Raw genomic sequence first — 13,582 nt, 5'->3', positions numbered from 1 at the left:
TAGTTTTTAGAATTCTTATAAATACGTTAGATTATATTATACACTAAGTGAAAGAAGTATTTCAAGAACAACATCTTTAACACACCTCAAACCTAAATAATATTTAACGGGACAAATGCATTTGCCAAATGGTTACCAAATAATGATCAATGATTTTGAAATTTGATCAAATGATAAGGTCCTCTCATGAGGTATATTGTTATCTTAAGGAAATATTTAAATAAATAAATAATAATTGTATAATAAACACTCTATGTATTTGGATATAAAATCCAATTATTACTTGCAATATTTAATTTGACTCCTCACGTGCAAGCACTTTTCTTTTTAAAAATTCTATATTAATTGGTGAAAAGAGTCAAGAAGCAAGAGTACAAGGAACTTTAAAGAATCCCAGAAGAGAAAAAAAGGCTGCAAAATGAACCACAAGGAAGAAGGATATTTTTAATCTTTTTTTTCTTCTTCTTTTTATCAAGAGCATATTTTTCAAAAAGAGTGTTCGATGGGAATCAAAGACTAAAAATAAATAAAAAAAGAAGGTAGAAAACAAAAACACGCATGCACGCAATATTATTTATATAAAAAAAACATTTAATTTGGTACATATCGACAGGACAAACCCACAAAGGCTTGTCTAGGGAAAGGCCGACCCAACAAAAGATGGTGGGAGACATGGAAGGAAAAAGTCCTTTAATTTCTTTCACTATTATCTCTTTGCTCTTTTGATTTTTGTATTCGATATTTGTATTGAAATTTAATTATAATTAAGAGAAAAAATTGAATATATCATTGAACTTTGAAAAAAAAGTTCATTATAGTACTACTCTTATATGTTAATAGTTTGATTCATAAATCATTTTTATTTGAGAAAAAGGTCCATTCATGTTATTATTACTATTTGTTAATCGAAATAATATACATGTGACAAATTATTAACATATGACATAAATGAGTCTTTTATCAAAATTCGATGACATGTTTGAATCTTTTCTCTTTTGAAAAATAATTTAATTAGGGAGGTGGCTGGATCATAATCAATGACATGTAAAAAAAGATTATTGCATAAATCATAATTGAGCCTTTTATCATAAAAAATGATATAGAAGAGCTAAATTTTTAATGGATAACATAAATGAACATTTTTTTAAAGCTTGAGGAAGTTGGCTCTTTTGATTGAATTTTAATTAAAAATAAATGGATCTCAAATATTAGCGTTACCACTTTGTTCAATTCCACAAGTTTTAATTTGTTTGCTTATGAAATCTCCCTTTCTGAAATTTCTGATGGAACCAATGCGATAAGGACAAGGCTTACGTCGTTGCCATTTCTATGCTCTAAAACACAGGCAAAAAAAATAAAATTAGCTATAAATTTTATCGATAATTTATAGATAATAATTTCTCACTTGGGGGTATTTTTTATTTTTTATTTCTTAAAAGACAAAAAAAAATGAAAAAGAAATATGGTGCATACAAGTGCGTGCCTAAATTCACTTTCCGTAGTTCATTCGACCATAATTCGTTCTTAATAATTCCATGTATATAATGCATGGCAGCCATCATATAGCACCACTCTTTTTAATCAGTTAGCATTTGTTTTCTAGCCATCACCTTACATTCTTTTTTACAAAAATCTTGCACTGATGCACTTCACCTCTCCGTTTTTTTTTCCTATTTGATATTCGATACTTACATTAAAATCGATTAAATTTAAATTCACTTATTTTGGAGCCATTTATGAGATTAAAACCATCTCACCATAACTCAAGTTATGCTAATACTCCTAATTATGATAATGAAGATTGATTGTCAAGTGATATTAATTAGTAATGATTTATACATTAGAGTAATTTATAATCATAAAAAAATTATGCAATGAATTATTATCTGTCAAAATTTTTAACGTTTAACGCATAGTATTGAGTTATGCTAGTTACGTTACCTAATTTACAGAAATACGTTTAAAGCAAAAAATATCTATATTCTTCTCAAAATAAGTGTCGGAGAGAATTATAATACATAATCTGGACTTCAATAAGAATAATTTATGAGCAACTTGGCAAATAGCTAGTAGGTCCCATTCTCACGTTTTCGTGATTAAAGTAAAAAAGAAGAAGTTGTAGACACTTAATGCAAGGTTGCAATCTTAAGGGTTGAGTCATCATGAGTGTGAACTTGTTAGCTCACGTGGTAAGCTCCCTACTTTTATATTTTTGAGACATACTCGCAATTTAAATATTTATCTCAAATACCAGAAAGATATTTAACACGAAAAGAAAGGAGTATATATAGCAGCAAATATAGACCAAAACCCCAATTAGTAGACCAACTTTACACCATAATTGCACACTTGCATTAGTCGATATTTTTCGAAGGGCATAAAGGAAATCAACAAGTACGAGGTTATTAAATTCCAATAAGCAAGAATTTTCCACGTTGGCAGTCACATTAAACGGCAGAAAATTTAAATAAAATAAAAAGGAAATTAATTGGAAGTTGGAACGAAATTTTCCTAGAATATTGCACGTATATCTCAAGCTTTCGTTTAAAGAGTTAGCCTTTTGATTTTTGCTAGTAGTTATTATTTGCGAATCATTATTCACATATAATGGTAGAGTTTGAATTATCTCATTAAGGTTATGCTATGAGTTATGTCATTTTCTTTTGTCATATCAGGAATCTCCCTTTTCTATTTTCCTTTTGATCTTTGATCAGCTTGTAAGTTCTTTTCATTATGATCAATACAAACCTTAGTTTGTTGCCGTTAGCTATCACAACAAGAGTGATTGGCGTATATTTTCTTCTCCATTTCGTGAGGAGAGGAGATCGTAATAGAGTAGTATAAATTGACTATGAGTTAAACCAAATGAGCACGTAAGTATAATGATATAATTATGAAGAAACAGCCAAAAACATTAAGTTTTTGAGAAGCATAGCGTTTGGTATCCTACCAATAAGGCAGAAAGTGGAAAAGCAATCCCATCAACATTAGAAAAAATTACAAATAGGTGGACAGACAAGGGCACACATCATATATTCTCATAATTTTTGTGTTGAAAGTTGAAATATAACATGTCACTATATTCATAATAATAAGCATGCTAAAATATGTACGTTAGATTAGCTTTTTATATTTAAGAATAACAATCATGGAGAGAAAGACTGAAAACACTAAATACATTTTAGGAATTTATGTTTATCGATCGATATATCTCTTTCAATTTCTTCTCCAAATAGCACGCTCATATATAAATGCTTGATTAGACAAACAAAGCAAACCTGTTTACTTGATGTTTATGTTTTCACTTTTTCATATGTACTCCACTAATTTTAATTTATAGGAATCATAGTAATCATTTACGTTAACATTTGACTTTCAAATTTCTCTAATTAGTTTTAACTCCTTGAATTATGTCATTCACCTATTACGTGTTGTAACCAGAGTCATTAGATTAGGCAACTTAATTGATGGACTTGATTCTAAAGAAATGGTGCCACTTATTTTAGAATCAGAATAAGGAATTTTAGAATTCACCCCACCTATAGTCTATGAAAAATGAAACTTGAGAAGAGTTGAAAGTCACTTGATACTAAAGAGAAGATATATAATCGGTAGAGGATTAGAAAGAATTGTATTGGATGTCCTAATCATGTATGAGAGAATGAGAATTAAATCAATTGAATCACAAAAATCTATTCTTCGAAAAAGGAGCTAATTAATGATTCATATGTAACATTAAAAAAAATCAGAACCCATTAAAAAATCTATTCTAGACGCATTTGCCGACTCACATGTTTCAAAGAGGTACATATTAATCAATCATATAGATATAGATACTATAAACATATAGATAAACAAACTGACTATTCCTTCGCTAGAAATGCACTAGTACAAGTTTACAACACCACTATCACTAGAGGCAAATTTGAAATATAATAAATTTTGCGAGTTTAACTAACTAAACTTATTATTTATTTTTTTACTACAAACTATACATACATTCATATATGAAAGAATAAAGTTAAATAACTATACATAAATAATATGATTACATTTATTTACTATTCTAATCAAATTTTGTCCGCAGAGAAAAGGGATTCATCAAATGTAGAAATGATTGACATCCTTAGTTTTTTTTTTTTCATAGAAACTAGTATGATAAAACGGAAAGTAGGCAAAGTACCCAATTCTATGACAAAAAAAAGCATTAATATTGCATGCTGACGATTTTATTTATATTATATATATATATATAGGGCCACAAGAATATTTCCTCATTGCTTGCTCACTCATTCTATCACTCACCATAAATCTAATATTCTCATGATCACTCCCATTTATCTTATTGATATTCATAATGTCTCTGTGGCATATATAATTCACATTTCAAGGATGGAATGATTTAATCTTGAATGTGAATTCGACGGAGTTTTTGAAATAAAATTTATATATAGTAAGAAAATATGTTTAAGTCCAATAATTCAGAACTCAAGATTTTAAAAGATACGTGAAAAGTATATGATTAAAAATAAATTGTCTGAATTTTGAACACCTTCACCTTTTCGAAAATTAATTACAGGAAACAATGAGTTCGTCCATGGGCTATATATTATGGTTTGCTAAGGTGTAAGCAGGGAAGGATCCGCTAGGGCCTATTTTGAGTTCACGTAAACTCAATAATTAATTAATATTACTATATACTTCATTTAATATTTATAAATATATAATTTTGAACTTAATTTATAATTATTATTATAGTATAAACTGGCTAGTCTAGCTCAATCAATTCCTTGAATTTTTCTTGATAATCACATTCCAAGGTTTATGATCCTTACAAATAAGAAGTTGATTTTAGGAAGGAAAATATTTTTCATTATTTTTATGTTTTATTGGTTAAAAAATTAGAAAATATTTTCTAGATTTTTTTTTTATTAAATGAGGAAAATGACTGTGTCCCATGGCCATGAGTGACATTTAACTTTGATTACTTGTGTCCTCCAACCCCACGCTCCAACACACCTCATCTTGATAAACCTCGTAGCCCCATCCCCTCCACCTCAACGCCCACCCCAACTCCCATAGTATTTAAATATTATATATATACAAATATTTTTAGCGAGCACAAAAAAACAATTACAAAAATCCACTTATTTTTCATGGGACCAAATAATATACACTATGTATGCAACTTTAATCTCGACTAAAATAATCATCAGTTAGGTAAAATGGCACATTACTCCTTTCATTTCAAGAATTAGTGATAATTGGCTAATTGAAAACATATCGTTGGCTGTTAAGAAGGCACTGAAGTTGTTAATTAAATATTAGATTAATGTTCCAAAGGACAAATTAATTTTAGGATTTGGGATGATCATCACGTGCAATGTTTAATTAAACTTTATTTTTGTGTTTGAAAAGGTAATTTAACTAGGTTAGAGATTATAGATGCTGTCAGCAAATCAAGGCTAATGGGTTGGTAAAAACGTCGTCTTCCCATTAATAATCATTATTTTACTAGTAATAAATTAAATATGATAACTTTAATTAGTGGTAGGTGCCAGGCCAGCCTGACTTTCTTAATTATGATTTAATTTTACCTTTTCCTTTATTAACAGTGATATGTGTTTGTGATAATATTTTAAAATCATTTAACTACAGAATTTTGTGTTCTAAGTTACGTATGGTTTGTTAATTACTATCTTAATCATGGTGGTCAAATTCAGGCTTATCCACCACATTATTAGCTTTTAGAAAAAGACAGGAAAAAAAAGGAACGAGAGTTAAATAACATTGAGAAGAAATTGAAATAAGACAAGAAATAGAAATAACTTTTTTTTCTTTTTAATTTTTCACATAACATGTGTACATTTTCTTTGATAATATATATACAAAAAATTTATGATAGTACGATAAAACATTGATGCAAACATGTTTAATTAACAATCTCGAATTCGAACTCTAGAGATAAAGTCGTTAGTAATAAGGAAAGTTATACTTCAAAATCAATCTTTCTGATACAAGTCTAAATAAGTTTAGCCACGAAATGACTGTCAAATATATATATAAAAAAAAAAGTAAAAAGAAACAAATGACATGACACTTGACCGTAAGAAACAGAGCAAACAAGAGTTTTATTTTTTTCCTACTTGAATAAAGAAAGACAAGACCTCTCTTTCCATCTGCAACCAACCGTTTGTGATACTACTAATTTATTTTTAATGAAAAATCTCAAATTTGAATCATAAGAATATTAATAAGAAAGTACTATAATTTAAAATAATATTTCTTGATACGAATCTAAATTAGAGAACCAAATCAATACAGTAATACTTAGATATTATCATCGCGTTACTTTTGTCTGGGATTGGACATAATAATCTTAGTAAAATGTTACTACTGAGATTACTAATTTAGGGTCCGTTTGGCCATGTGATATGAAATCATAAGATGAAGTTAAAGTTTTGTTTGGACATGTGATATAAAAATTTTGTGTTGTATATTTTCTCATAAATATAAGAATCTCATAAGTTGTAAAACTATTAAAATAACTCCAATTGTTTATTCAATCTTATCAAATAAATCAAAATTTATAAAATCGCATAATAAATTATTACAACGCTATTTGTTCTCCACTTAATTAATTGTTTCATCTAACTTTAATGATCACACTTTAATTTAATAAAAAAAATTGAACATAAATTGTAGTGTACTAGTCTTTTATATAATCCTCCCACATGGTACAGACAATCTTCTCACGTTAAACTTGCATTTCTCTATCATATGACCGAGAAGACGAACCAACATTGTTACTTTGAGCCATTTGTTAGTCACTATCACTCGCAACTATATTTTCATGCTCATAGACCATAAATATTTCATCACCCCTTTGGTATTATCGCAAATAATTATGTAACACTGTACAAGTTATGACAATTTTCACTTGTGTGTCAATATCATATAGTTCATGTCTTGTTTCACTTGTGTGGAATTGCACATTTTCAGTGCATTAATTTCGTGCTAAAATCAAACATATTGAAGTAGTGATTATCAAACATACATGACCAATTTTGTCTTTCTTTCATATTAAATTGCTTTAAACATTTTCATATGTAGCCGAAAAAGAAGTTTTTTTATTATTAAAAAATCAAAATGTATTACTCCCTCCGTTTGTATTTATATTCACCAAATCAATTCTTATTTTATCATTTATATTCACCAAATCAATTCTTATTTTATCATTTATATTCACCAAATTGAAAGTAATAATAAATTTTATGTTGGTGAGAATAATGAAATTTAAAAAGTAATGATGTGGTTATTAATTTTATTTACATATGAAATAAATGTGCAGTAGATATAATGTGGGATTGTTTTAACAAAATATAAATTTGTGGTCAACTTTTATATTTAAAAAATCTCAAATCATGATGTGGAATTTCCATATTACTATGATTTTGCGGAATATGATATTCCATCTTATGATATGAAATCATGAGATAGAATCAGCGTGAAATCGCATATCCAAATGCTGATTCCATCTCCCGATTTCATAACGTGATATGATATTGCATGATCAAATGCCTACTTAGTTATTTAAAACCAAAGTATTGCCCAATCCCTATATTAAATTCTAATTGAAGAATTAAATTACACGAGTGCATTAATTATTCCGATTTAATTTCTTATGTAGTAGAGTAGTCTCTCCGTCCACTTTTATTTGTCATGTTTCATTTTTTGAGAGTCAATTTGACTAATTTTTAAAGTTAAATTAGATTACATGAATTTGATATTTTAAATAAAAAAATTAGATCTTCGAAAATTATATAAAAAGTACTATAAATTGCAATTTTTCGCATATCAATATGATGAAAAAGTATATCGTAAAATATTAGTCAATTTTTTTATAATTTGACTCTAAAAAGAAAACTATAACAATTAAAAGTAGACGGAGATAGTATGTGTTAATCTATATATAATGCTATTTTTAAGGTCCCTCCAGTAGTACGTAACCTAGCTAGGTGCTCGATTTGATGTAGACCCCATATATTTCTTTGTCTACATAGTACGTCTTATTCATTTTTTTTTCTTTAATATCATTTCACATTTTTTATGTTTTATTTTTGTTGAAAAGATAATTTTTTTTATATATAAATATAAAAGAGGGTTTTCTTTTCTTTTTTCTCCAAACAGCATCTATTTTTTCATTTTTTTCTATCCTTAATATAGCATCTATTAGTTTTAGCAAAAGAATAATATCAATATGGTGTAAAGGGAGAATTTTGCAGCCGTCTATATATTGCTTTCGTCTTCCTTTAGCCAAAGCCCTCACAAGTCATTTATGAAGAATATGCTTCTTCCGAACTTTCCAAAACTTTTATAAACCACCCAAACTTAGATTCCCTTCTTCGTCATATCTAGAATTTTAAGTTTATGAATTTTTATATGTAAACTCATAACTTAGCCTCTTGATCCGCTTTATTGACTCTCAAATCGTGATTCCGCCTCAGGCCCAACAAACAAAACCCTTATACCACCCCGGAAAAGAAGAAAAATTATATAAATACACAACTTAAAATATCATAATTCTAAAATTTCCTATTATTTTAAGAAATCACATAAATACCCTCTCGAGTACATTCCTATCTTCTCGGATTCATCCCTATCCCTCTCGAATACGTCCCTCCCATTAAGTATATTATTTGCAATGTGGACAACCAAAAAATATATCCGAGAGCAATAAAAAATTCAAATTTTTTGTAATTAAGAACACTTTTGGAATAAGATGTAATTAACCCCAATATATAAGATTTCTATAAGTTATCCGAAAAAAGAAAGAATTAGAAGAAAAAGGACAAATTATTCTATACGGGTAGTCGGGTACAATGTCATAAAATAATAACAACAGCAATAATAAATTCCATAAACTAGGAATTAAAATTTTCATTTTTTTCCCGCTAATCAATAGACTACAAATTAAATTAAACATGATTTTACAACATAACTACTTACGTACCAAAGAGATAATCCATTAAAAGACATTTGAATGAACTAGGGAAAGTTATAATTACGTTTCAGCTAATTAAGCACAAATCTCTTTTTCTTCTTCTTCCATCACTTTGTTACAAACTAAATCTTTTCATTAACAAAACAAAAAAAAGAAGCTGTGAGCTTTTTTCTCTCTCCACGCCAATGGCTGCATGCATTAATATTAATTTGCATGGAATTATAAGTCCCTCTTCAAAGTCCCATAAATATGTAATACACCAATGTAATCGGCAACGCAATCAACATCCCAAAAATGACACTGTGAACACAAATAAAATAACACAAAATTATCAATCGCAAAACTAATTAAAAAAAATTAAACACTATAAAAAGATGTTAATTAATTTATACTTACCCTGTGCTAAGAATGTCAGGATGAACGTTGTATTCCTTAGCGAAGACAAAAGGAACAATTCCTTGTGGTAGAGCTGCCTGTTAAGAGTAAAAATCGATTGAGCAACAATAATATATTCAGTATACGTAATTTCATAAACATTACACCTACCTCTATGAGGTAGAGAAGGTGTTTCTGATAAACCTTCGATTAAATTAGAAAACATTCCCTTTAGAAATAATTGTCGCGCAGCCTAAATCTTTTTATTTTATTAAAAGAATTTACCCGTTCAAGCACAACTAGTAATTAAATTAATGAGTTTTGAAACTGTATGGGCTCGAAGCAGCCTTTTTATTTTGGTTAATTAATTTATAATTTAGTGGTAGGTCATAGTGGAGAGTTTGAAATAAAATAATTAACATAGCCATATATATATATATGTTTTATTATAAAGAAAGAAAAGAAACAAGAATTAAGATTTGATGATGACCTGTACAATTGCCACGTGTAATAGAGTTCCACGAAGACCAACAGCAATGGAAGCAGCTGCCATAACAGCTGGACCTGTAAGGAATCTCACAGCCATAGCAAAAGATGCAACAGAATTTCCACATGCTATGATCCTTGGTTGCAAAGCCATGAACAGACCTGTCATCCATCAAAAATGTTTCATTTTTCTAACATGCAAAATATATACTATAACTATTTCTAATTCCAACTATATACTATAAACAAATATATATGAAATATATCAAATTTGGAAAAATGAAAAAGTGGCTATACATAGCTCTTTTAAGTGCATGGCATCATGCACTAAGGGGACCATCATATTTTACTTCTAATTTTAGCGGAAAGCAATAACATTTGATGATTTCTTTCTATCCGTTCAAATTTGAATTGACAAAATTATTCGATATATATATGTTATTAATGGGACGTAACAAATATTCATTAAAATCCATTGAAATGCACACAAATTAATAACTCTTGATAGACAAAACTACTCAATATCTATGTTTATGGGACATAACAAATATTCATAAAATCCGTCGAACTACACTCAAATTGTCAAGTTTTGATGGATAAAATTATTCAATAAATATGCTAGTGAGACGTAAAAAGATGTTTATAAACTTTGTCGAAATGCACACAAACGGACTCGAAAATCACACTATTAAAAAAAGCAAGTGCATGGCATCATCACATCCACTAGTGGGGGTGTTACTACTAATAGTAGTAGTTATCATGATTGTAGCCATTTGAGAGAAATGAGAAGCATTGAGATGGGGTAAAGAAGATTTATTAATAAAAGAAAGAGAGAGAAACATGTTATGATGACCATACTGTTGTGCTTTTTTGCACGCTCCCCCTTCTAAACAAGTAATTTAATACTAATGACCTCCTTGTGATCAAATAATGAAAAAGTACTCACCAAGACTGAACATTGCCATGCCAAGTCCTGCATCTGACAGTATAGATATGGACTGTGCAATTATAGCAGGCATCTTCAAATTCCATCTACATTTTTTTAATAATCAGAATATATATACCAACACAAAAAATAAAATTTTAAAAAAAGCTCTATTTTTTTTTAATGAATAGAAATTGGGAAACTAACCTGAATGAAACTAGAGACCAAGTGAGGCCAAACAAGCTTGAATAAGTGTTTGGATTCCTAATAAGTTTCCTCCAAACCATGATGAGTATGAGCCTAGTCATTACACTTGTTGGTGGCATTACTTTTGCTTTGTTTTCTCCAGCTTTTTCACCATCTTGATTGTTCATTTGATCACCTCCATCTCTATTTGCAAAGCTGAAATCATCTCTCTCCATGTAGTTTTCTTGATTATTGTTCCTTTGCCCCTCAACTAATTAAGCATAAAAAGAATTAGAAAATGTTACTAACCGTGAGGTTCAAATCTCGAAACTATTTATAGTCTTACTGGACAGAGTTACTAGGTACGAAAAAAATTTACCTTTTCCAGGGGAGATAGGCACTCTCACATCCTTATTAGGTGCTGCAGGCTGGTCTAAATTAGCTGTATAATCATGTCCTCCAAAAACATCAGAAACAGGAGAGTTACTTGAACTCCAAACAAACATATGAAGATCCTTGCCACCTTCTTGATCTCCTTTTTTAGCTGTATTCTTGTGTGCTTTGGTACCATTATTACTAGGTGAAAACATTCCAGGATTTGGTGCTGGATAATGAGTGTTACTATTACTCTGTGTTGCTGCTGGTACTGGTGCTGCTGCTCCACCAAGATAATTATTGAATCTTGACTTCCCACTTTCTTCTTCATAATTTGAAGGTCTTGGAGTTGGCCCTCTTGAATTATTAGACATACCATAAACATCATTAGCACCAAAGTTTGAGTTTCTCCCAGCAGTACCAGCCACCATTGAGTAAAAATCAGTATGATTAAAACTAGACCCTCTTGGTGTTGGATTTCTTGATGACTGGAGAGAGTAAATCTCTGCATTTGTTAAATTGGATGGTCTTGGTGTAGTAGAAGAAAATCCTCCTGACCTTCTTGAAAATATGTCAGACCTTGAGGCATTTGATTTTCTAACAGTAACATGAAGCTTTCCATCTTCTTTTAACTCTGCTTCAGTCTCTAAAACTTGTCTACCATCTAATGACATGACATCAGAATCAACATGAATAGATACAATTGAACCAGCAGTATCAGGAAATTGCTCAGAAATTAGCAATCTTGCACCTCTAAACTCAAACATAAAAAGCATCAAAGTGTACCAAATGATACACTGTAATACAACAATTTGCACCATTAAACTCCCAGAGAATTCACCATACATTCCTTTTAACAAAGGAATACCCATAACTAAAGTATTTGGAAGAGTTGATAGTGAAAAAAGTGTTATACTCCATTCCAAACTACCCCTTTTGCTTACATTAGCCCAAACAGCAAGAACCCCAAGAACAATAAGTTTCTGCAGAGTATCTGCAGCAATGAATCTTATGTTCATAGTGTAAGGATTATTAGCAGCTATAAAGTGAAAAGATAGAAGTGGAACTGCAAAAAGTGCAACAAATCTGTTGATTCCAGAACACTGATCTGGTGAGAAAATCTTCCACCACTTAACAGAGCCATAAGCTAGTATCATAGCTACATAAAGTGGCACAACAGCAGTCATAACATGGTAGAAATCAGATAAAGTTATCATCTTTGCTAAGTTCTTGAAATACCCAAATCAAGAAAACAGGTTTGCAAGTAGTAAGAAAAAGAAAAGGAGGAAATGGGGTTGGTAAATATAAGCAAAGAGCATGTGTTTTGGTTTATGGGGTTGTGGGGATTTTGCAGAAAGAAGGAATATAGAAAGAATTAATATACAGCTTTGAGAATTGGGAGCAAGCTTGCAGTCTCCAAAGCAAAGGGGGGGATTTTTCTAATCAATATTTTTTGCCCTTTGTTGTTTTCTTGTTTGTTTTGAGGTGTGTTTGGATTTGAAAAGAAAGAAAAATGGTGTGTTAGTAATTTGCTAAATGGCTCTATCTTCAATGGTTCACAGAGTTGTGTAGAGAAAAAGCATTTTGGTTGGAGGTGGTGTCCCTATAAGTACTTGTTTGCCGGAGCATTCTTTTTCAAGTCATTTTCTTCTTGTTTTTGGCTTTTTGGCTCGTGGCTTGTTCATGGGCTACCTTTTTTCTCTAAATAAATTTCTCGGTTTCAATTTGTTTGTTTGATTATTTGACCTAATACGAAGTTTAAGAAAGAGTATAAAATTTTAGAAATTTTTGTATCTTAAATTAAAGATATATTGAATCTACCATAATATTTGTGATATTAGATTTGTCATGTGGAAAGTTAAAAGTAAAGAGTTATCCAAAAAGGAAAGAAATACTCTTTTTGAAACTGACTAAAAAAGAAAGCAAGATAAACATATTGAAACGGAGAGAGTAATATAGTTTGTATAGAGTCAAAAGTATATTCAAACCTCTCTATAATTGTCATTCTCTATAACAATATTTCATTATAACAATAAAATAATATGAATAAACTTTATTGTTATAAAGAGATTTTACTTTATTTATTTTTGCCTTTTGCCCTTTTGTCAAGGCATGCAACATTCTGATGCATGTGAAAATGATACAAGGCAAAGGCAAAGGCAAAGGCAAAGGCAGTACTGTATTGCTTTGCCCCTCACTAATAATAAGTTCTATATTAATGTAAAAAATAA

At 29.7% G+C, this 13,582-nt stretch overlaps 1 protein-coding gene across 1 annotated transcript; it reads right to left on the bottom strand.

The window, feature by feature from the left end:
• Positions 1–8,925: 8,925 nt before the first annotated feature.
• LOC125832446 (probable auxin efflux carrier component 1c) lies at positions 8,926–12,962 on the bottom strand. Its single transcript, XM_049511599.1, has 6 exons — positions 11,356–12,962; positions 10,998–11,247; positions 10,812–10,897; positions 9,870–10,027; positions 9,401–9,477; positions 8,926–9,304 (listed from the first exon to the last, which is right to left on the bottom strand). The coding sequence occupies exons 1-6, from the start codon at positions 12,566–12,568 to the stop codon at positions 9,238–9,240; spliced, it is 1,851 nt and encodes a 616-aa protein (XP_049367556.1). The 5' UTR covers positions 12,569–12,962; the 3' UTR covers positions 8,926–9,237.
• Between the last annotated feature and the right edge of the window lie 620 nt (positions 12,963–13,582).

This window comes from Solanum verrucosum, unplaced genomic scaffold, assembly GCF_900185275.1.
Source record: "Solanum verrucosum unplaced genomic scaffold, falcon-dt-bn FXZP01000009.1, whole genome shotgun sequence".
Classification (NCBI taxonomy): Eukaryota; Viridiplantae; Streptophyta; class Magnoliopsida; order Solanales; family Solanaceae; genus Solanum; species Solanum verrucosum.
This window is presented reverse-complemented; position numbering and strand designations above follow the sequence as displayed.

Bases quoted from the DNA above. Each gene is read 5' to 3' on its own strand.
- LOC125832446 (XM_049511599.1), bottom strand. From the start codon at position 12,568: ATGATAACTTTATCTGATTTCTACCATGTTATGACTGCTGTTGTGCCA. The intron at 9,478-9,869 runs GTCATCATCAAA...TACTCTTAACAG, and splicing joins TACACGTGGCAATTGTACAG to GCAGCTCTACCACAAGGAAT. The intron at 9,305-9,400 runs GTAAGTATAAAT...TTGTGTTCACAG, and splicing joins CCTGACATTCTTAGCACAGG to TGTCATTTTTGGGATGTTGA.